Source organism: Neomonachus schauinslandi, chromosome 4 (assembly GCF_002201575.2).
Source record: "Neomonachus schauinslandi chromosome 4, ASM220157v2, whole genome shotgun sequence".
Taxonomy (NCBI): Eukaryota; Metazoa; Chordata; class Mammalia; order Carnivora; family Phocidae; genus Neomonachus; species Neomonachus schauinslandi.
The window spans coordinates 40,062,551-40,086,830 of record NC_058406.1 but is presented as its reverse complement, the minus strand read 5'-3'; the positions used below and the strand labels follow the sequence as shown (position 1 = coordinate 40,086,830).

Genomic DNA, 24,280 nt, shown 5'->3' with positions numbered 1-24,280 from the left:
AGCTTGCAGAATTTGTGTGGTATATTTAGATTTTTCTTCCTGTGATTTCTATTTTTTTTTATTTTATCTGATTTTATAAGGGAAGTGGGGGATGACCTTTGCATAATAAGTAGATTGAGGTATGGGAGGAATGGGCTGCAACAATGATTCGCATGGTAAGGGACTGTTTAAAATCTCTGCGACATCATGACCCACATTGCGACCCATCTGACAAATGGTTAGTGAGCTCTTTGGCCATCTCAAGTATTTAAAAGTAACAGTATACAAATAGCTTTTATTCTTGGGCTTTTTTTTTGTCCTTACAAATCTTAAGAACATTATGCCTGCATATCCAAAACAGTTGATTTTTGTCTACATTTAAAATATCACCTCAAAAAGGGTCGAGAAATATAAATATAGCATTAAGTTGTCCCCTAAGTATCTCCTCTGGTCTAATTTTCCCACTTGCCTTTATGCTACAGCTTAATGGAGCCTGAGCTTATGTTTTGGTGATGTCTGGGATGAAACTGAAATAATAGTCTTGAAGCTCTAAGGAGAAACTCTACAGTACTAGTCTGAAGGACTTCTTGAATGCCATCCCCCCTTCTTCATGTTGCCTTCTTTTACCTTTACCCCCACCCAAAAATGTATTGCTGCAGAGTTCTATGGATTTTTCTCTCATTTTGTAGAAAAGAAAAGAAAAAAGGAAGAGAGCAAGTCAGTGTGTGTGTGTGTGTGTGTGTGATTTCAGTACAAGCAGATAAATTTATTACATCAAAAGAAATAGCTTTATATTGTAATTCTGAATCTAAGGTTGCTTAGGACTCATTCATTAGGAATCTAGCTCTGATGGAAGCATGTAAGAATTTAGATAATGGTATCTCAGACTACCAGTGATCCTAGTATGTTTGATCTGAAGAGTATAGAAAGAGATAAATGCTAATGCAATTCTTTTTTTACTTAGTATACACTGTTTTATGTATTTGATCAACTGGAATTGATAAGTGGTCCTAAAATAGTTTTTTTTGAGCAGAGCGGTATTTGATGGAGCAAATGGACTGTGTATTGACAGTCTTATCCATTTCTTCTATGTTGTTTCATTCTAAAAGTGGTACACACCAGTGATTTAAGGGGAAATTAACACTTCATTAAATGTCCTTTTCCTTAATATTGTTGACTATTTCTATTAGCCATTTTCATTTGATTTGACATGGTACTTAAGGGTTAAGCTTACAGAGCTGATGCAACCCCTCCTTTTTTTTCACCAGCAATTTTCATTGGACATCATTTCCATAGCAACAGTGAGATCAGTGCAACCTTAGTGTTTCATTGATTATTTTTCTCCTCTTCCTTTTTTAATCTATTCTCTTTTCACCACATTTTAGTGAGAAAGCAATTTTTTTTTTTACAAACGGCTTATATTGATTTCTATTCCATAAATAATTAAAAGAGGGTGGAAAACTCTGCCCTTCACTTAAAAATTGAATGTTTCACTATGTATTTAAAAAGCGATTCAGGGTTAGGAGGATGGATAACCATACCAGCTGTAGCTGATGTTCTCAAATATTCTTGCATTGTTTGCTGGTCTTCTAGGGAAAAGAATAATGTGGAACAGGACCTTAAGGAGAAAGAAGATACTATTAAACAGAGGACAAGCGAGGTTCAGGTAAGTGAACTGTAAAATTCAGTATTCTATTTCTGATTTAGGAGGATTCATTTTAAATATATAGGGTCATTTACCATGTGATGGTTGTGGTATTGATGAGTAGGTCAAGGGAATACCTGTTATTTATGTGATATAAATATTTGCCTTTTGCAAAATGATAGTTTTTCTCTGAATTCTGGCCTGCAAAGATTATACTACAATGAGAAAGCAGTATTTTTAGCATAAATTTCTAGTTTTGAAAGTATTTTTAAGATAATATTTACCTACATATTATATCATTAAAGGTAAGTTTGAATGACTTACGATGTAAATATTATTACACCAATAAAATTAAATGAGTGAGATCATCATCACCATCATCATCATCATCAAAACACAAATTGCTTTTTACGAATGTGAAATTTTGTTAGCTAAGGAGACCTAGTGTTTTTAAAGGGCTGTTTCTCATAATACTATAATACTGATAGGATGGGAAATGATATGAAACAATTTAAAATAGCATTTTGTAAGTTGCTTAGTAGCCAGGCTATCTTAAACTTTAGCATAATGAGATTTAATTCATTTTCACTAAGTGCTGCATTATGTACCTTCATTTTACAAATAGAAAAGGTAATAAAACCTCAGTTTCTGATTGAGAAATGATATAAAAAGGGGTATTTCAAACATTAAAAATACAGAAAATTGAGCAGTGTTGCATTTAGAGCAGTAAATATTGCATGTTACCATGTTACTGGGGCACTGTTTCCTGAATGTTATACCAGCACATACAGGAGGTTGGATGTAGAAGCACTGTTGTCAGTTGCCAGTAAAAGCATATGGATGGGCCTTTTAAAACATGTTACTTGTATGTTCGATTTTCTTGCTTGTGCTGATAGTTTTAAATGAATGAAAGCTCTAAATTGGTAGATCCATTGTTTTGTTTTGATGTAGGACATACACCAGAGATAGTCTGAGAGGTACTGTGCCTGGGTGGAGAGAATGATTTACTGAGAGATTGAGGAAGAAGCCAGAGACTTCTTGTTACAAGTTGGCTATTTTATTTGATTACTACATTTATTATATATACTGGAATTTTCCTAAAGGTGATGGAAAAGTCAAGAGATCATCACTAATATATTTCCCTTTGTGGTAGTGAAATGGGGGGTGGTTACCTCAGTTACATTATTTTTGTGCAGTTTTTGAGCTTAGGAAATGAAAAGAGACACAGACTTAAGCAATTATTGCTGAAAATAGCTTAAGAATGGAAGATAAAATAATCTATAAAAGTTTCCTCAATCTGAAGAGATAGATATAGTTACTGATAAAATACTGGACAGCTTCTAAATTTAGCCAGATAGTGTTTCAAAGTATGCAGGTTTTTGCAATGGACAGTATTTTGTTATTTATGTACATCTACCTGTTGGTTTTTCCCTACTGCATCTTTTGAGAATGTGAATTTAAAAGGCTGGTTTAGAACAACACTGAAATTTATATTGTTCTTTCAGGCTAAATGGGCTATCCTTGAATATTTGATTCCTTACAATTTTAGAAGTTTTTTTTTTTTTTTTTTTTTTAAAGATTTTATTTATTTATTTGAGACAGAGAGAATGAGAGAGACAGAGAGCACATGAGAGGGGATAGGGTCAGAGGACGAAGCAGACTCCCTGCCGAGCAGGGAGCCCGATGCGGGACTCGATCCCGGGACTCCAGGATCATGACCTGAGCCGAAGGCAGTCGCTTAACCAACTGAGCCACCCAGGCGCCCTAGAAGTTTTTTATCAGTCAAGATTTCTTCATGATTTTTTTTTTTTTTTTGTCCTTTTTCACTTAGTGGTGATGGTAAGGTATATGTTAAATCTTAAGCTTTGCTAAATCCAAAATGTATAATTAGCAGAGGGAGTCTATTTAATTTTTCTGTATTGGGTGCTGTAAATAAAAGGCATCGTGGAGCATGCAGAGTACAGACCAATTTGTAATGTTTGAACATAAGTTTGTTGAAAAGATAACATTGGATTAAAGCTTTGTATTAGTAGATTCATGACTCATTCCACCCCAGTACAGGTATCTCTGTATTATACATGATAATGAGACACTAGACTAAGAATGACATGGATAAGTAACATCTACATGTAATTAACACTTTTCATTTTAGTGATTATTCTCAGTTTTCTGAAGCACATGGTAATAAGTAGATTTCATTACCTATTGATTAACTCTGATTTACCCATTGGTAATGAGGCACAGATTAAGGAATAACATGGATAATTAAAATCTGTAAGTAACTCTTAAGTCCTAGTACTTTATTTTCTAATTTCTCTGGCAAAAGGCAGTTTACTGGAGTTATTAATCGCAAAATCAAAGAACTTCAGTGCTTTCTGACCCGACTTTCTAATGTAGGTGCTATTGAGAAATGCCATAATGAAGACATCAGGAGAAAAGTAAGGGAATTTTGACCTATTAGTGAGTGTCTGCCTAATCCAAACTCGGCTTTTCTGAGTGTTCTTGCTTTTATCCATATTTATAAAGTCATAGATAGTAATTATATGAGCTCATATCTCAAGCACAGAAACCAAATTTTAGATGTAACCAAAGTGCCAAAAGACTAGTTCTTTTTTGTTTTGTATCTCTGTAGTCTTTAGTCCTAATACAGGTAAGTTAGAAATAATCTGCTATATAATTAATTTCTAAATTTTTGTTTCCTATCTATATTTCTATGAACTATGATCTTGAAAACTTTAAGTTCAAGATTTTTTTCTTGAAAAACAAACCAGGGCGCCTGAGTGGCTCAGTTGGTTGAGCGACTGCTTTCGGCTCAGGTCATGATCCTGGAGTCCCTGGATCGAGTCCCGCATCGGGCTCCCTGCTCAGCGGGGAGCCTGCTTCTCCCTCTGACCCTCCCCCCTCTCATGTGCTCTCTCTCTCATTCTCTCTGTCTCAAATAAATAAATAAAATCTTTAAAAAAAAAAAAAAAAAGAAAAACAAACCAGCAGGTAACTTCAACTTTTTTTCCTGAAATGATCACAGTTAACGCATATGAGGTATTCTGCTAGTTCCTCAAGTTCTATGGAGAAATTAGGCCCAAAGTGATCCAAGGGGAAAAAGCTATAAAAGGCCATTCTATCTCAAAGGTATATGGTTTGGACTTTTGTTTGTTTGTTTGTTAAGGGGAGAAGGCAGACCCACATTCTTTCCTACCTTAAACTGCCTATATACAAATTTATTAAAGTTTTTCTTCTGAAAGTGAACAAATTAGGAATTCACTCTTCTGTGTGCTTTGCTTCAGTGTTGCATAGAAGTTTGTAGGAACAACATGGTATCTGACAAACTTGAATTCAGATTCTAGTTCTGACTCTTACAAGGTTTGTAATCCTAAGTAAGTAATTTAACCACCCTATACATTAGCTCTCTATTCTGTAATATGGAATAATAAAAATACCAAATACTTAGAGTTGCTATAGGAATAAAATGAGATAATGCAGTTACAGTGCCTCAGAGAGTGATTGGTACCAGGTAAAAGTTGAATAAATGTTCTGATTAGTAGTAGAATTCTATACCCTAACTATCATCTCCTTATTATCTATCCTCCAGCTCTTCCTTCTCTGACTTCTGCCTTCACTTCGGGCTATCTGCACACAGGACTCACCAATTTGAAAATACCTTTTTGTTTTTTGTTTTTTTCTGTTATTACTGGCATGTTAGCTACCAATCTGTTTTTTTCTTTTCTTTTTCTTTTTTTATGTGGCCATTTTTTCCTCTTCCTATCCTTTCAAGTAATCCTCTTTAGTCTGCTGTTTACCCATGCTTTAATTTTTCTTCCCAGAACCAATAATAATCTTAAGGCCAGATCCATTGGTCTTTCCTGCATTGGTTCCTGCTTTCTTGAATTTTGTTCTCTCAGATATTCTCCTGCCTGTCAGACCCTTTGCTTCTGTTGCCTTTGTCAGGGATTGACTGATACATGCCTCCACCTTGTTTCCTTCCTTTTTCATACCCCCTGTCATCCATATGCTGGTGACTACCAAATATTTATCAAGCCCTCTACTTTTTAATCTCACATCTCCAATTAGACATTTTAGTGTTTCTCATTGCAAAGTCAGTGTATCTAAAATGAGTCTCATTTTGTTGAAAATAAAATTGGCTTCAGTTTTGGACTTTCCTATTTCTGTCAGTGTTTTCTTTCTCCTTATTGCCACCCTTTTACCTAACATCTGAAATTTTGAAATCAGATCATAAGTGCTCTTCTTGCCATCCTCTTCTTGCCCTTCTTCCTAAACCAATTTTAGTATCATGACTCTCAGCTGTGAAAAATCTTGACTGCTGCCCACTGCCGCTGTTAATGATGAGAGGATGTCCTATCTCATGGGTATATTGGAGGTAGGAAAAAAAGATGAGATACAAATCCTCCTCTTGTACTACTTGTTTTTTTATTGGCTGCCTCTAAACTGTGCCATACACATTCTCTTTCTTATTCCTATGCTTATATCTGTTGTTGTGATCTAGAATGTTCCCTACCTCCCTGCTTATGTGAATTCTGCCCATGCCTTAAAGCCCAGCTCAAATCCCACCACTTCTCTAAATAAAAGTTTTCCTTCTCTGTCTCCTAGTCTATATTAATCTTTCCTATGTTGGAACTCCCAGAGGAGTGTGTATTTACTTAGATGATATGTCCAGTATGTTACCTTCTTGTGCTAGTATAGTGTGTATGATTCCAGTATCTTCCAGCCTCTATTGTAAACTCCTTAAGCTAAGAAATTGTACTGTGGAAAATTTCTTTCACTATATTTAATAATATATTATTAAATGGAGATAAATTTAAGGAAGCTGTTGACCATAGAAATGAATAAACTTCAGTTTTGTACATGAATTAAAAATAGGACAAGACACACCCAGAGGCCCTACACAGAAAGGATTGGGAGCATGGTAGGTTCACACAGAGTCAGACTTTTCCATAAAGTTCATACTTGTTCATGCCACTCTCATGCAAAAGAAGCTCCCACTTGTTTATACTTTATCAGTAAATGTTCAGTAATCATAGTAATTGTCCTTTTTTTGTTTCATTTTAATCACTTAGGGTTTTTTTTTTTTTCCTTAGATGAAGAGGGATGACTTATTTTGGGTAGAAATAAAATTAGATACATGAGCTCAACATTCTTTTCCTAGCGATAATGCTCTTAGAACATGCTGGGAAGCATATGATTGGGAAATAAAGGCAGGCTGTTGGTGAGGATTTCTAACACCCACCTAGTTTAATAGACTTCCTTTCTGTTCTTTGACCTAAACATCTTGCTCTATAGTTGATACTTTTTTTATATTAAGAATACTCCTCAGAGTCCATTGTCAGCTGAGGGTTCTAGAGGGGAGGGGGTGGGGAGAAGGGTTGGCCTGGTGATGGGTATTAAAGAGGGCACGTTCTGCATGGGGCACTGGGTGTTATACGCAAACAATGAATCATGGAACACTACATCAAAAACTAATGATGTGTAATGTATGGTGATTAACATACCATAAAAAAAAAAGAATACTCCTATAGGGGCACCTGGGTGGCTCAGTTGGTCGAACATCTGCCTTTAACTCGGGTCATGATCCCGGAACCCTGGAGTTCCTCATTGGGCTCCCAGCTTAGCAGGGGGGTCTGCTTCTCCCTCTACCCCTCTCCACTGCTTCTGATCTCTCTTTGTCTCTCAAATAAATAAATAAAATCTTAAAAAAGAAAAGAATACTCCTATAACTTCCGTTTTGAGAATTAGGCCAACATAATGAATGTTTTCTAGATTATTTCTAGTTTTGGATTAGTCTGTAGAATTTTTAAAATCAGTTAAATAGCATTTTTGTAAGATTACTGAAATATTTAAAATTCCCCTTGTTCTCTTTAATAATTCTTCAGGTATAGATATACTAGTATAAGTACATGTCTTTATATATGCTTTGGGGTTTTTAAATAAGTATTCATAAGTTAGTGGTATTTTTATTTTTTACTCTGTATTTTATGTGAAACAGATGCAAATGTATTCATTTTGCTAATACTTAACAGCTTTAATACTTAAGTTACTTCTTAAGTCGTATACCTGACTTGGATTGCTAAAATAAATTTTACTCTTTTTAATATAGCTAAGAGTTTTTTTTTTTTTTTTAAGATTCTATTCATTTATTTGACAGAGAGAGACAGCGAGAGAGGGAACACAAGCAGGGGGAGTGGGAGAGAGAGAAGCAGGCTTCCCACGGAGCAGGGAGCCCGACGTGGGGCTTGATCCCAGGACCCTGGGATCATGACCTGAGCCGAAGGCAGACGCTTAACGACTGAGCCACCCAGGCGCCCCTATAGCTAAGAGTTTTTATGTATTTGTTTAAATTCTATTTTCATTACCTCTGTTGCACTTCATGGGGTGTGGAAGGATGGGGATGAGTTTATAATTTTCATTAACTTGTGTGATTTCTAGAAAACAGGATATTTTCCTTGAAAGTTATTTTTAAATAGAGCCAAGATACTAACTCAAGGATCCCTTCATTTCATGATGAGGAATCTTGGATGTGGCTGCTTTGGTATTTTTCTAAAACAGACCTTGGCACTGTGTTACTGTAGTTTTGTTCACTCCATTCTTGCCAGTCTCTTAATTGCTGCTATCCTTCTTTCTTCTGTTGATGGCACAGATAGGCAAGTAGAGCATGACCATGGAAAATAGAGCATAACTAGGAAGGCTTCTGCAAATGTCTTCAGTCACTTACTTGATGGGATGGCATTTGATAGTGCTGAGGTCACGCACTGAATCAGAAGAGGATTTTCCCAAAGGGCTACCTTAAAGTTAAGAGACAATTATCTTAGTTTGGTGGAAGATACTGTTTGCTAGGAGAGCCTGCCACTGCCCTAGTCAAGGGTGGGAGGGGGAGCGTTGGGGAGGTGGGCAAGGAGGGGAGATGTGCATCTGTTGCCTTCACTTAGTCTCAGGATAAGCAAATCTATACCAAAAATAAAATAGCCAAGTTTATCTGAATACTGATGTTGATAGGGAAATTGCATTGCAGTGGTGGTAGTATTATAAGTAATTTTGTGGTGAAATTTTGATTCTGATTCTTGTAGTATGTATGTTTGCATCTGTTCGTTTTGATTTTGTGCAGTTTAATAACTTTAAGTTTGCTTACTGAAAAAGTAGGCCCTTTGTGTATGGATTAGTGTTAAGATTTTTTAAGAGATGATTTTTTTAAAAAGATTTTATTTATTTATTTGAGAGAGCGAGAGCAAGAGCCAGAGAGCACTAGTAGGGTGAGAGCACAAGCAGGGTGAAGGGCAGAAAGAGAAGCAGACTCCCTGCTGAGCAGGGAGACCGATGCAGGGCTTGATCCTGGGACTCCAGGATCATGACCTGAGCAGAAGGCAGATGCTTAACTGACTGAGCCACCTAGGTGCCCCAAGAGATGATTTTTTTTTTTTAAGATTTTATTTATTTATTTTGACAGAGAGAGACAGCGAGAGAGGGAACACAAGCAGGGGGAGTGGGAGAGGGAGAAGCAGGCTTCGTGCTGAGCAGGGAGCCCGACGCGGGGCTCAATCCCAGGGTTGTGAGATTGAGCCCCACGTTGGGCTCTGCACTGAGCGTGGAGCCTGCTTGTCCTTCTCCCTCTGCTCCTCCCCTGCTCTCTCTCTTTCTCTCTCTCAAATAAGTAAATAAAATCTTAAAAAAAAAGAAATAGACATGAAGAAACATTAATTATAATTAGTTTTAATATGGACATCTATCCAGCTTAGAATATATCACTAAGGTGAGGTATTTTCTCAGTAACCTTTCCCTTGAAGCCTATACTTTTGTATTACTGTGTGGATTTTTACTACAGCTAAGAAGTGAGGCTGGGAAATTGTAGTGAATTTGTTTGCTCTGGGGAAAAGAAAAGGTCAAGAATGAGTAAATATATTGGCTTGTTTATTCCCTTTCCTTTTGCACAAACTTATCTTCAAAGAGTGTATTTAAAGTGGCTCACTAAAAATACTAGTTTTGAAAAATGTTTCAATTTATTAAAGGAAACCAGCATTATTCCTACTATTGGTAGTTTTTACATAAAAATTTCAGTCACATCTGAATATTTTTATACTGGTATGAAACCGCCAGAGATAATGTGATACTTTATATGTGAAACTGCAAACTTGACATTTTCAGATTATACAAGCAAATGGGTCCATAGTAATCTTATAAAATATAGAAAAGTATAAAAAAAACCCTACAATTTCACATTCTAGAGAGAGCCATTGTTAACATTTTGCTATATTTTTATGTATATACATAAATGGCTTTATATTTATTTGTGATTATACTGTACATGCCTCATATTCAGCTTTAAAACATTAGCATTATGTTCTAGACATTTTCTTTTTTTTTTTTAAGATATTATTTCTTTATTTTAAGAGAGAAAAGAACAGGAGGGAGGGGAGGGGCAGAGTGAGAGAGAGTCTCAAGCAGACTCTGCACTGAGTACAGAGCCTGACTAGGGGCTCAGTCCCACAACCCTGATATCACAACCTGAGCCAAAATCAAGAGTCAGCTGCTTAACTGACTGAGCCACCCAGGTGCCCCGCCCCTAGACATTTTCTTATGTTATGTGACCCATTTAAGGTAAATTTTATTTTCAATTAGATTTACAATAGAAGTAGAGACATCAAAATTGCATCTATTTATAAAGACTAGATATTATTAGAGATCGAGTCTAAGATTTTTTGGTGGGGGGAGGGTTGGGAGAGGGTGGGAAATCAGACTAGAGTATTTGAGGATGGGAATAGGTAACAGATATTTTTTTCCTTTTCCCACACCTAAACATTTTTAATTAAAGGGAAAGAGAAAAAAGTTTTTCCACAGGATTCTTAAAAAATGCTTTTTAGGTTAGCATATCATTATATATAAACTATATAATAACTTTATGACCAAAGTAAGGTTTTTATGATGGATTATATTCCCAAACCAATAAAATTACTTGAGCTGTAGGTGGCATTTAAAAAAATATTTTATAATTTACTTATAAGAAATTTTCAAACCATTGTAGTTTTCCCAGTTACTGTGTTAAAGTAAAGCTGTTATTCCACCTTCCTGAAGAGTAAGAATAGTACATAATTATTATGTAAAAAACACAAATACATAAGCTTAAAAACACAAGAAAGGTATATGCCACAGTAATGTGCTAATAAGGCAGTAAAGATTATTTCCATATAATGGAAATTTTAAATGTCAGATCAGTCTTCGTCTATAGACTATAAAAATATTGAACCAGTATAGAAATTTAGGTATGATTTTAATTTAACAGAAAGCATTTTATCATAGGTCAGTTTGAGGCTCCTATTAATATTTACTTAAATAGTTTAAGTGCAGAGTGAAGCTTTTCACAGAATGGTAAAAGAACATAAAATCCTTTCTTTCTATCAACCTCTGGCACATTTTCCAAGAGTTTCTACCAGGTACTAGAAGCTTTGTGATAGTTACACATCATTGTTTAATTAATCCTCTGGAATGTGCTACGCATTGTACTAGATTGTGGAACCTCAAAGAAAGATGAGACATTGGCTCTGTCCTTCAGTTTATTGTTTACAGTTTATTGTTTACAGTGTCCTACAGTTTATTGTTTATTGTTTACAGTGTAGTATGTGTGATAATAGAGGTTAAGTACAAACTGCTATAAGAGCACAGTAAAGAAAGCTCAAGGTGAGTCAGAGGAGATTAAATTTGGCTGGGCTTTGAAGAATGAATAGTGTTTCCAGGTAACGATGGTGTGGAAGGACACTCAAGGCAGAGGAAATGGCTTAGGAAAGGCACAGGGACATTGAAGTGTATTGTCTCTCGGAGAAAGAAGATGGTTTATTGAGGCTGGGGCACAGGTGAATATAAGGAAAAGAGGGTAGTAGAAGAAGAGGAAGGATAACATGGAGCCCAGAATTGAAGGTTCTCATGTATCTTGTAGGCAGTTTTACTTTATCCTACAGATAAGAGGGACCCATTGTATATTTTGCAGAGGGACTAAAGAACTCTACTTTGCAATGAGTTTTTTCTTTTTTTTAAGAAAGTTGGAGATTTGGAATAGGAAGACAGAAAAACAAAGTATGAATCAAGGAAGGGACAATGAAAACTAGTATGTATTTATTGAGAGCCAATGCCAGGTGCATATCTAAGACTATATCTTCATTTTGAGTATGGATCAGTTAACCATATAGGCAAGGTTAAAAATTTAGGCATGAAAAAAATTTAGGCATGCTGGCAAACTAATGATAAAGTACTAGTGGAGCTTACCATTATGAATCTGTAATCACATAGACTCATGGAATGTCCACACAAGAGTCTTTCATGATCATTCATTGTGTGGGCCTTTTTAAAGGAATTTTTTAAAGAAAGCAGCATGATAGTAATTTTACTTTTAGATTAATCAGTTGGTTGAGAAAATATAAGTGAAAATCAGTTATTAAAAGCATTGTTCAATGTTTTACCTAATCACAGAAGCATCTACATATATTTGAAAAATAGCGTACTTGTGAGACGTTTAGTCTATAGACACTGTATAGCTTAGTGATTAAGGACTCAGACTCTGGAATCAGAACCTAGTTTGAATCCATTACCTGCTAACTGTAACTTTGGATAAGTACTTGTCCATTTGTGCCTCAGTTTTCTCATCCATGAGATGTGAATAACAATAGTACCTACTTCATAGATCTGTCATATGGATTATAAATGAGTTAATATATGTGAAGAGTCTGGGACAATACCTAGCACATTTTAAGGGCTATTGTAGAAGTCCTTGTTTTGAATGCAGTAATTCAGAGACCTTCTTCTAAGTTTTTCTTTTGTTGTTCTTAGATTCTTATTCTGATGAATGATTGATGGGGTCTTTGAATAGTATGTTATTTAAAAGATATTATTTTTAGAAATTTGTGTTCACAATTTTATTTCACCCTTTTTGAGATCTCTGCCCACCTGCTGCCAAAACATGCCTTAGAGTTATCAATCCCTTCTTCCTTACTTGTGGTTCCTGGAGAGAATTAAGTCCTAATTCCCTTTGGAAACCTTTTTATAAACAGTGGATTAATCTCTCCCCTGTGTATCTACAATGGTATTAATATTGTACCATTCTTCAAAGAATTGGGAAAATAGTCACTCAAATGATTTTCTGTGGTCCAGGTGAGGAAGCCCAAATGTTAGAGGACATATAAATCAGGCCATCTTGGCTGCTCTGTTTTATGGTGGTAATGATAATGGCAGTGCTTTCCTCTATCTCCCAAGGTCTTTGTATTTTTTTTAAATAGACTTTTTTCTTTAGAGCAGTTTTAGGTTCATAGTAAAATTAAGCAGAGGGTACAGAGATTTCCCATTGTAATTTTTTAGTTTCTGTAGCCTTTATCATTAAGCAAAAAGTATAGTACATAAATAAATATAGCATTTTCAAAATGATTTATCTTTAGGAAATTCCTTCCTACACTGAGATCTCTATTTTCATCTATACATTTTTTTAAACTTTATCTTCCATACATTTTAAAGTTTTGATTTTCATGCTTAGGTCTGTAATATACCTGGAATTTATTTTTCTCTTTGGTGTGATTTAGGGACTTCATTTTATTTTATTTTTTACCGTACGGGTATGCCCAGGATATTTATTGAGTATTTAATTCTTTTTTCCTTCTAATTTTTTTTTTCCAAGTTCACACCAGACAGGTAATGTGCCAAGGTTGTAACAAGGTTTGAGGGGATGCACATGTCACACAACAGCGTGAACACCCAATCATCATGCTTACGAACTACAAAAGGATCCTCCTTCCAGTCAATTTCAATGTCATATTTTCACATCATTATTTCTGTATATGCCAGATCTGTGTCTATATTCTCTTTTCTGTTCCTTTAATCTATTTGTCTATCCTTGTATCAACATCAAACTGTCTTAATTATTTCAGTTTTCCAATAATTCATAATACCTAGTAGGTTAAGTCCTTTTACATTTTATTATGCTGTTTCTTTTTCTTTTTTCTTCCAAATGTGTTTTAGAACCAACTTGTCAGGCTCCTTGCAAAACCATGTTAGGATTTTCATTGGAATGTATAGATTAATTAGGAAAGAACTGACATCTTTATGATACTATTCATCATTTACTAAATATCTATGGAGCACCTCTGGTATACTGGGAACTCTGAATATAGCAGTGAACAAAACTCACAAATATCTCCTGACTCATGGAGCTTATATTGTAGTGGAAGGAAATAGACCATGAACAAGATAAATAAATTATATGCTCTATTATTCATAATAGCCAAAAACTGGGAGCAATCTAAATGTCCATCAAATGTGTATTCATACAATGAAATACTACTCAGCAATAAAAAGGAACAAACTACCTATACATTGCAACAACTGAGACAAATCTCAAAAATACTATACTAGGTATAAGAAGCCAGATATAATAGATTATGTATTGTATGATTTTCCATTTATGTGAAATTTCTACAAAAGGCAAAAACTGGCGCGATGGCAGATCATTGGTTGCATGGGTCTTCAAACGGAAATGAGGATTGACTGCAAAGGAGTATGAAGGAACTTTTTAGATAATGGAAGTGTTGTAAAACTGGATTGTGATGATGGTTGCACACTTGTATATTTGCTAAAACTTAATTGTATGCTTACAATGGGCAAATTTTATGGTATGTAAATCAAATCTCAGTAAAGCTGTTTAAATGTTATACCAATACAGATGAGCCTTGAAAACATGCTAAGTCACAAAGAAGCCAATCACAAAGAGCCAGATGTTGTATGATTTCATCTGTATTAACTATCTGGAATAGACAAAGCTTATCGAGATAGAAAGTAGATTGGTGGTTGCCTAGGGCTGGGGTGATTGGGAGGGAAATAGAGTGACTTGCTAGTGGGTATGGGGTTTCTTTTTGGGGTGATTGAAAATGTTCTAAAAAAGTTGTGATGGTTGCATAACTCTGTAAAGGCACTAAAAATTGAACTCAAAGGCATTGAAATTGTACACTTTAAATGGGTGAGTTTTATGGTATGTTTATCTCAATAAAGCTGTTCTAGAAAATGAATAAAATTACTGCTATATATGAAGGAGACTTAGGGGAGGGAGGTGGTGGTAATGGTACCGCACTGTAGCCTCATTGTGGAAAGGTTATAGTTGAACGAAGACTTGAAAGTGATGAGGGTTTGAGCCATATGGATACCTGGGGGAAGAACTTTCTAGGAAGAAGGGATAATTAATGGAAGATCCTGAGAAAGGAGCCTGTCTGGCATGTTTGAGGAGCAGCAGTGAGGCCAGAGTGGCTGAGCAAGGGAAACGCAGTAGGAAATGAAGTTGGGAGATGCAGGGCCATTGTGAGGACTTTGGTATTTACAGTAAGGGAGATGGGGATTCAATGCAGAATTTTGAATAGGGGAGTGACTCATCTGATGCAGGTTTTTTACAGTGACTACTGGGCTGAAAATAAACTGTAGGTAGCCTGGGTAGAAGCAGGGAAACCAGTTAGAAGGCAGCAATCCAAGAGAGAGAACAGTGACTTGGACCAAGGTTGAGGGAAAAAGTGGCCAGATTTTGAATATATTTTGAAGGAAGAAGCAATAAAATTTGCTGACAGATTGGAGATGAGATGTGAGAGAAAGAGTCAAAGAACATGCTGGATTTTTTGGCCAGAGAAACTGAGAGGGGGAAGATTGAAGATAAAGCAGATTTGGGTTGGGGGGAAAATGCCAGGAGTTCTGTTTTTGACATGTTCGAGAAGCTCATCAGACATCCAAAGACAGATTTGAGTAAGCAAATCGGATTTTAAAATCTGGAGTCTAGGGAAGAAATCCTGAAGTAAAGACAGTATTTAAAGCTGGGATTCCTCCAATCTACCAACACAATATATTTAATAAGACTTTATTTTCCCTTGGGGCGCCTGGGTGGCTCAGTCGTTAAGCGTCTGCCTTCAGCTCAGGTCATAATCCCAGGGTCCTGGGATCGAGCCCCGCATCGGGCTCCCTGCTCAGCAGGAAGCCTGCTTCTCCCTCTCCCATTTCTCTGCTTGTGTTCCCTCTCTCGCTGTCTCTCTCTCTGTCAAATAAATAAATAAAATCTTAAAAAAAAAAAGACTTTATTTTCCCTTAAGATAGGCTTTTAAAAATTGTTAACTTTCCCCCTCTCCAAAGATAATAAATATGTTAATTTTCTTGTATTTCAGGATCTGCAAGATGAAGTTCAAAGGGAGAATACTAATCTGCAAAAACTCCACACCCAGAAACAGCAAGTACAGGAACTCCTTGATGGACTAGATGAGCAGAAATCCCAGCTGGAGGAGCAACTGAAGGAAGTTAGAAAGAAATGCGCTGAGGAGGCCCAGCTGGTAAAGTCTGGCCATTCGCTGCTGCCTGTATCTGTACCTTAGTTGCTTTTCCTGGAAACATTCTTTGCTTCTTGTTGTTGCTACTGTTGTAGTCAGGTGGCAATCTAGTCAACAGCTGGGGCACATGAAGGAGTTGGAGCCCTCCTGTTCATCTGGAAATTGTAGTACTACTTTTCCAAATTTTAGCTGAAAGTGTGGTACCTATGCCTTCCAGTCCCCTCTATTTCTCTCTTAATTGCCCTTCTCTATCAAAAATATGTACTTCCAAAAAAAAAAAAAAAAAACAACCCCCCAAAACAGTAAACTGAACAAATAAACATATTTGCATTATGGAACATTTTAATGACAATTCTTTTTTTTTAATCCCCGTTTCTTGTCATTCACTCCCATGTTACAGATCTCATCCCTGAAAGCTGAATTAACTAGTCAAGAATCGCAAATCTCTACTTATGAGGAAGAGCTGGCCAAAGCTAGGGAAGAGCTGAGTCGCCTACAGCAAGAAACGGCAGAATTGGAGGAGAGTGTGGAGTCAGGGAAGGCTCACCTGGGACCTCTTCAGCAGCACCTGCAAGACTCACAACAGGAAATCAGTTCAGTAAGTCTTTGTGGCAATGAGAAATATGCTCAAATGGGGCCTCACCATATCCTCTTAGTAAATAATACTTTCTTGGTTTGTGTTCCTTTTCCCTCACTTTTCATTCATTTTATACAAGTACATTTCTTGTTGCCTGTCGTAAGTTAAAATTGTCATACATCTTGTACATCTGATTATTATCACTGGAGTCATGGCCAGGGGTATGGGTTTAGGTTTAAGTCTGGCTCTGCCACTTAGTGCCTGAATCATCTTAGTATCAGATTCCTCATCTTCAAAATTGGAGATTTAACAGTACCTCTACCTTTTAGGTCTGCTGTAGGGATTAAATGAAATGTAAAGGACTAAACGCTGTGACACAGTTTAGCAATAAATGCTAAGTGTTGCTTATTTTTATAAATACCGCCCCCCCCATGAACATTTGCTTATTTGGAGACCTTTATTATTTTAATTAGGGAATTGTTCTTTATATAGATAAACATGCTGTGTTGTGTGGGTCCAGAGTATAGATCTTTTGCTTTGTTATTCTAGGCTTCCCTAAATGGAGAGTAATATTTTATAGAATGATAGTAAGATGGGAGGAGAGAGATCATGTAGCTCATTCTTTTCATTTTGAATTTGAACGAACTGAAGCCAAGGAAGGTTAAGTAATTTACCTATGGTTACATTGCCTTTAAAAGAGCCACAGCCGAGAATCCAGATCTTCTAACAGGTAGTCCAGTGTTCTCCGTTAATTATTATGTATAATGAAGTACTACCCCTTGATATGCTTTCTTCTCCTCTCTTGTCTGACAGGTGAATACCTACTCACTCATCTTGCAAGACATAGCTTAACTTTTTATTTCTTTATAGCATTTTCTGAAACCTGCCTGTATTGGACTCTACTTCTGTTACAGCAATAGTAACATTTTCCCCTGCATATTTGTTTATGTATAGTCTGTCTCCCCCAGCTGACTGAGCTTTTGGTCTAGGAACTTAAACATTTTTTTTTCTCTCTTATCATTTAGCACAGTTCTTATCCTGCTGTAGGTACTCAATAAACAGGTATCCCAAAAGAAGGCTGTCCTAGTGGGAATGCTACCAGCTGAATGAATAATCTTTAAAATAATTTTCTTCTTCGAGTTTATTTAAAATTGTTTTTTTATGAATAATTTACATACCATAAAATTAACAGGTTTTAAGGATAGAATTCAGTGATTTTCAGTAAACTTAGAAGTGCTCAATCATCACAATCCAGTTTTAGAACATTTCTATCACTCCTAAAAGATCCCTTGCACCCATTTGTAGTGACTCCCCACTTCTACCCCTAGGTAAGTACTAATCTGCTTTCTGCTTCTATAGGTTTGCCTTTTCTGAGCACTTCATGTAAATGAAATCAAACACTATGTAGTCTTTTTCATGTGGTTTCCTTCACAAGCATAATGTTTTTGAGGCTCATGTGTTTTGTAGCATGTATCAACATTATATTTCATTGTATATTTATAAAGCATTTTGTTTATCCATTCACTGATTAATGAGCATTTGGATTCTTTCTATTTGTTGGCTATTATGAATAATGCTGCTATGAACATTTGCATTGTTTTCATTTTTCTTGGGTATGGAATAGTTGGTTATATTGTGAAGTTATGTTTAAGGTTTTTTTTTTAACTTTAAATTGCCAAACCGTTTTCCAAAGTCGCTATACCATTTCACATTCCCACTAGCAATATATGAGGGTTCCAGTTTCTCCATAATCTTACCAACACTTTATTGTCTACCTAACTGATTTTAGTCATTCTAGTGGGTATGAAGTGGTATCTCATAGTCTCTAATTTGTATTTTTCCTTTTCTTTTAAAATTTTTTTATTAACGTATAATGTATTATTTGTTTCAGGGGTACAGGTCTGTGATTCATCAGTCTTACGCAATTTACAGCACTCACCATAGCACATACCCTCCCCAATGTCCATCACCCAGCCACCCCCTCCCTCACACCCCCCTCTACTCCAGCAACCCTCAGTTTGTATTTTTCTAACGACTAGTGATGTTGAATATCTTTTCATGTGCTTATTAGCCATTTGTATATCCTCTTGGATGAAATGTCTGTATAAATTTTCTGCCCATTTTTTTAAAATGGATTGTCTAATTATTATTAAATTACAGGAGTTTTAAAAAATATCTTCTGGATAGAAGTTCTTTATCAGATATTTGATTTGCAAATAATTTCTCCCAGTCTCTGGCTTGTCTTTTCATTTTCTTTAAGTTTTTTGAAAGGGAACTTCTTTCAAAGGAAGGAACATAAATGAGAAAAGTAGAAAGGACTCTGGATATTATAAATTATCGCTGAGAAAATAAAACAGTGTTTCTGAGCAAGGAAAATAATCTCAGCAAACTATACTACCAAGTGTGCCAGATAATATTTGCTATCTGTAATCTGTGGAAGGAATTATATTATCTCTATCTGTGGAAGGAATTGTATTATATCCTTGCATCTGATCTCCAAACCTTAAGAACAAACATACCAGGGGGCACCTGGCTGGCTCAGTTGGTAGCGCATGTGACTCTTGATCTCGGGGTTATAAGTTCAAGCCCCACGTTGGGTGTAGAGTTTACTTAGGAAAATAAATAAAACAAACAAACAAACCACACACACACACACACACACACAAAATACCACTTTCTTACATTTGACGTAGTGACTTGTGTGTCTTTCCCACAGAGGGCAATATTTTCCCATGGGCCTATAAAAAAATGAAAATCCAAATTGTAAATTATCCTGAAACTTTAATTGCTCTTTAAAGCTAAACTATAGCTTTTCTGGAAAAAGGAATAACTGAGGAAAAATTTCTGACTTGCTAAATTTTCATTTATACTTCTTACCTTGTATTTATGGTAAGAAAAAACAAAGAACCTTTGTACCTCTGTATCTTACTTACACAAATATACTGTTTTTATCAAAATGTTTCTGGCAATCTGATAATTTATTGCATTTCTCTTGCACAGTTTGCAAAGAGCTTGTGTTGTGTGATTTTTTTTTTTTTTTCTATATCCTCTAAGTTTATGCAGAGACTAAGGAAGAGACAGGCTAAGTGATAGGTATGTGAGAGGGCCAGACACAGGAATGCCTAGTTTTGTTCAAGATTTTATTGTCTCAGAAGTAACTATAAGAAATAAGCTGTCTTAAATAGTACTCTTTGGTAGGCAAGTATTTCCATGTACTGCTTCATCTATATGATGGTTATTATTTTCGTGTTAAGGTTTTAAATTTTAGACTGTAAAGGTTTAGTGGATATTGAAATTGTTTTAATGGTCATGATAAAATTTTTTAAAAAGATGAAGTAAGACAGGAGTGTTCTGGAGTGTTCAGAGCTTTTGAGTCTTTGGTGCTGCTGACCACCAAAGTGTTCATTACTTAGGACTCCATGAGCTGACCCAGCTTGACATACTGGTAACTAGAAGCGAATAAACATCATCTTATTGCTCTTCAAACGCATGCGGCCTGAGGTGTTAAAATCATTTTGTGAGCTTCATAGGTTCAGTCAGGGACAAGAAAAAAGTCAGAAGGACCATGGCTGGGAAAAGAGGAGATACTGGGCAGCTCTGAAGCAGATGGACAAGAGGAGAGCTCTGCTTCTGGTCCCCACAGAAAACATCTCCCTGGCCTATATAGTCAGTGATTGTGCCCGACTCAGTGAGAAACACTGCCTTATCCATAAAACGTAAAATTGTTTTCTCCATATAACATAAAACCGTTTCATACATGCACATTTGTTTTCCTAATATACATTGCAAGTTTTTCATGTATAAAAATATTAAATTAACTATTGTTAATAATAGAGTACTACACTATGTGCATCTTTTTTTTAAAGGTTTTATTTATTTATTTATTTGACAGACATAGCGAGAGAGGGAACACAAGTGGGGGAGAGGGAGAGGCAGGCTTCCCGCTGAGCAGGGAGCCCGATGTGGGGCTTGATCCCAGGACCCCGGGATCATGACCTGAGCCGAAGTCAGACGCTTAACGACTGAGCCACCCAGGCACCCCCACTATGTGCATTTTTAAAATAGAAAGTGAAAAGTCTGATAATTCTACCTCCTGGAGAAAAACAATGTTTGCAGCATGGTATCTTTTTCGAATTCTGTCTGTACGTAGATGCACCTCTCTGTGTGTGTCTGTGCATTCATATGTATACTTATACAAGTTGTTTTTGTTTAGAAAAAATGAAGACATACTTTGTATACAAAAAATAAGAATGAAATAAGACAATAGGAAATATGAGGGTGCATTACATGGAATAAGGATACATATTACTTCATGAAACTTTTCCACAACTGTATGTGCATGTGTGTGTGCATGTAAATTATGCATGTGGATGAATGTGTCTGTATTACATATATATGTTTATGTATGTATATACACACAGAGAGACCTATCCAAATACATATATTTCCTAGGTTAGGGTGTAAAATCTATTTCTTTCTATAGATTAAGGTAAAAAAAAAAAAGTTTATAAGCCACAACTCAGTATCACTAGGAATATACAAGGCATATGCTGTGTATTACAAATGTCTAGTATTTTGGATTGTCAGTTTAAATTCTAAATACAGTGCAATTTGATAGATGCATATGCTTACTGATACCCACGGTTTAAATTTATAAGCACAATACTTATGTCCATTCGGTGAACATAAATTAAGCACTTACAGTATATACATCATTGTGGTAGATTTTGGAGGTACAAAGTTGATAGCAAAAGTTGTGGTCCCTACCCTCAAACAGCTCAAGGTCTTTAACTTTTTAAAAATGGAGTGAGTTAGTGGAAAAGAAACAGGGAAACTTAATTGGTATAATAGTGAGAAATGTAGTGTGCTAGGCACTTTTATACACATTGTCCATTATTTACACAGACCTTTACATTTTACAGAGTTCTTTCAAATATATCTTTGCTTAACTTAATCATCTGTGGAGATAGTTCTTACTTTATGGATTAAGAAATGAAGGCTTGGAAAGGTTACTTCGACTAAGATCACTTAACTAGAAGGTGACAGAGCTTGACTGACATCTGTTTTCCCAGTTCAATATAGTGTTCTTTTCCCAGGTTATGATCCTGAAAAGATCTGTGGTAAATTACAGATTCCAAAATGAGCAACTTAAAAACCTTATGCAGAAAATAAGATTAGGGGAACTGAGCCTTGATTTATGAAATGTCAGTAGGAAAAATTTTATGTTTGCTCAAAACAAAAAACACAGCATGGTAATAAAGGGAATTCCAACGTAATGTAAAAAATATATTTTATGAAAACTGGGAACTATTCAGTAAAATTCCATTCATTACTCCTTTTCACTAGAAACATTTTGATTTTGCCCTCTCTTCAATTTCTTTGAGATATTTATTAATTTATTTTTCTTTATTATAGATGTTTCTATCAACGAGCATCAATTTTTTCCTGCCTCTGCTCCCAGTGTTTTTCTTTTAATATATATTACAGTTTATTAAATTCTGCCTCTCTTTCCCACTATTGTTCCAGGAATATAAAGTCACTTGGATACTGGAATCCAAAATGCTTTGTCCTTTAACGTGTTTAGGATAGCTTAGATTTAGAGACCACTTCCTAGGGCTCTAGCCCATTAATAAATAATGCCAGAGCATAGGACAGTAGCTCATTTTACCTTAGTCTTCACTCCTCTCCTTCCCAATAGAAGTATGGATGGCTCCAAATCCTTGTGTGCTCTCCCTCAACTTCCTTTATGTTTCCCAAAGCTTCATCACAAAATCTTCTCTTGTTCTGTTACTTTGCTATCTTTTTCCCAATACCCTGATCCTTCTTCCAGTTATACCTAAAGGACACCAAAATGTAGATATTTGAATCAAAATTCTTGGAGCTTTCAAAAGATGTGCAAAAGCAAATCCATATATACTGGAATGTCAAGAGAACTTACTAGGATGGATTACTGAAATCTCTCCAAGTCATGCTGCATTCCCAGAGGATTCTCTTAATGGAAGCAAATTTATTTTTGACTGAGTCTAAGGATGTAGCTATTTTTATGTTCCGTGTCCTTCTAGTAATAAATTCTGTTCTGTATTTCTACTTTGTGTTGACAGATGCAAATGAAACTGATGGAAATGAAAGAGCTGGAGAACCGTAATAATCAGTTAAATTGGTGCAGTAGCCCACACAGCATTCTTGTAAATGGTGCTACAGATTATTGCAGCCTCAGCACCAGCAGCAGTGAAACAGCTAACCTTAATGAGCATGCTGAAGGCCAAGGCAACCTGGAGTCAGAGCCCATACACCAGGAGTCTCCAGTGAGTCTAATAGTTCTATAATCTTCGTAATCAACTTCAGAAGAAAGAAAATTGATTCAGGTCAAAGTTTTTGTTGACATCATACTTAATATAAATATGGGACCTTGCCTCATCTGAGGACAGTTGATTTTTTTTTCCCCCAGAGGGAGAGAGTAGGTACTGATCCAACAGTTCTGACACTTTTAACTAGTGTAAAAATGTAATTTTAACCAATCTATTTGTTATAAAGCGTGTTTTCAAAACTAGCTCTATAGATAGTAACTTTTAAAACATTTTTTTAAGTATTCTCACCCAATGCTGAAAGTAATTCTTTATTTCATAATGTTGAGGACATTTATTTACCAGTTATTTAGAGAGCACACAGCAGTGCTGCTATTATATGTGAGAGCCGCAGAGACAAAAAACTGTAACCCTGTCTTTAAGCAGCATGTAGTCTAGTGGTGTAACACTGTGTGAAGGGGCTGTGATATTCAGGTAGGCCAGCTTGGAGGGGGGCTCAAGACTGTATAGAGAAAGCTTTATAAGTGAGCTTCAAAGTAAGAAATGTTAAGCAAAGAAGAAGGTGGTATATTCCTGTCAGAGAAAACGGCATTGGCATAGGTATGAGATGGGAGAAACATGCGGCACAGGGTCACAAGAAGTTCTCGAAGGATATCTTGTGATGGGGGGAGTATTGGTAGGAGATGAAGCTCTCTTATAGTGGCTCTCTGCATTACCTCTTACTTAAAATATAGATGGCTGCACCCTACTACAAACTTGCTGAACTAGAGTTTCTGGGATGGTACCAGGTACATATATTTTTACAAAAAATTCCTTGGGTGATTATGATGTGCACCTGGATAAAAATGACCACTTTTAGGTCAGAAAGGGACAGAGAGTAAGAAATTTGGATTCATTTTGAAGCATTGGGGGATTTATCTTACTGCAGTGAGTAGCCATTGAAGAATTTTAAGCAAGATGTGACCTAACTGCATTTACCTTTTAGAAAAATGTAGAAAATGAATTTGAGAGTGTGACTGGACACACAGAGATTTGTTAAGAGACTATTGGAGTGGTCTGTGTGAGATTGTTTTAGCCTAAACTTAAGCAGTAATAGGAGGGATAATGAAGAGAAGAATACAAGTTTGAGAAATACTAAAGACATAAAATTAACAGACTTGATTTGTATTTAGGTGTTGCAATCTTGGATACATTATACAATGTTCTTTTTAAGTGCAAAAGGTTATCCTTCAAAGACATAGGGTGGTATGAAATGGAGATTTCCCCTGCCACTTCTTAAGCCCTATTACCTACTCATCTAAATCCAGAAAACAAGGGAATGCCATCGAAGGACATTTAACCAGAAGGATCATGATCAGATTCATATTTTAGATCTATTCCTTTAGCTACTATAAGAAGGATCAGTGGGAAGGGCACATATTGGAGGCAAGAAGGCAGTTGG

The 24,280-nt window shown here is 36.0% G+C and overlaps 1 protein-coding gene and 1 non-coding gene across 2 annotated transcripts in view; one reads left to right on the top strand and one right to left on the bottom strand.

Annotated features, from left to right (window-relative positions):
- The first annotated feature begins 1,474 nt into the window (after positions 1-1,474).
- The window catches only part of EPS15 (epidermal growth factor receptor pathway substrate 15), a 55,306-nt gene continuing 32,500 nt past the window's right edge, over positions 1,475-24,280 (top strand). The window contains exons 1-4 of the mRNA XM_021684298.2: positions 1,475-1,645; positions 15,799-15,960; positions 16,358-16,555; positions 22,636-22,839. Of these exons, the coding sequence (XP_021539973.2) occupies positions 1,475-1,645; positions 15,799-15,960; positions 16,358-16,555; positions 22,636-22,839 (735 nt within the window). The remainder of the gene's footprint in view (positions 1,646-15,798; positions 15,961-16,357; positions 16,556-22,635; positions 22,840-24,280) is intronic.
- Positions 13,288-13,392, bottom strand: LOC123324786. The gene has a single exon (XR_006540051.1). It is a non-coding gene; the product is annotated as a small nucleolar RNA U13 (small nucleolar RNA).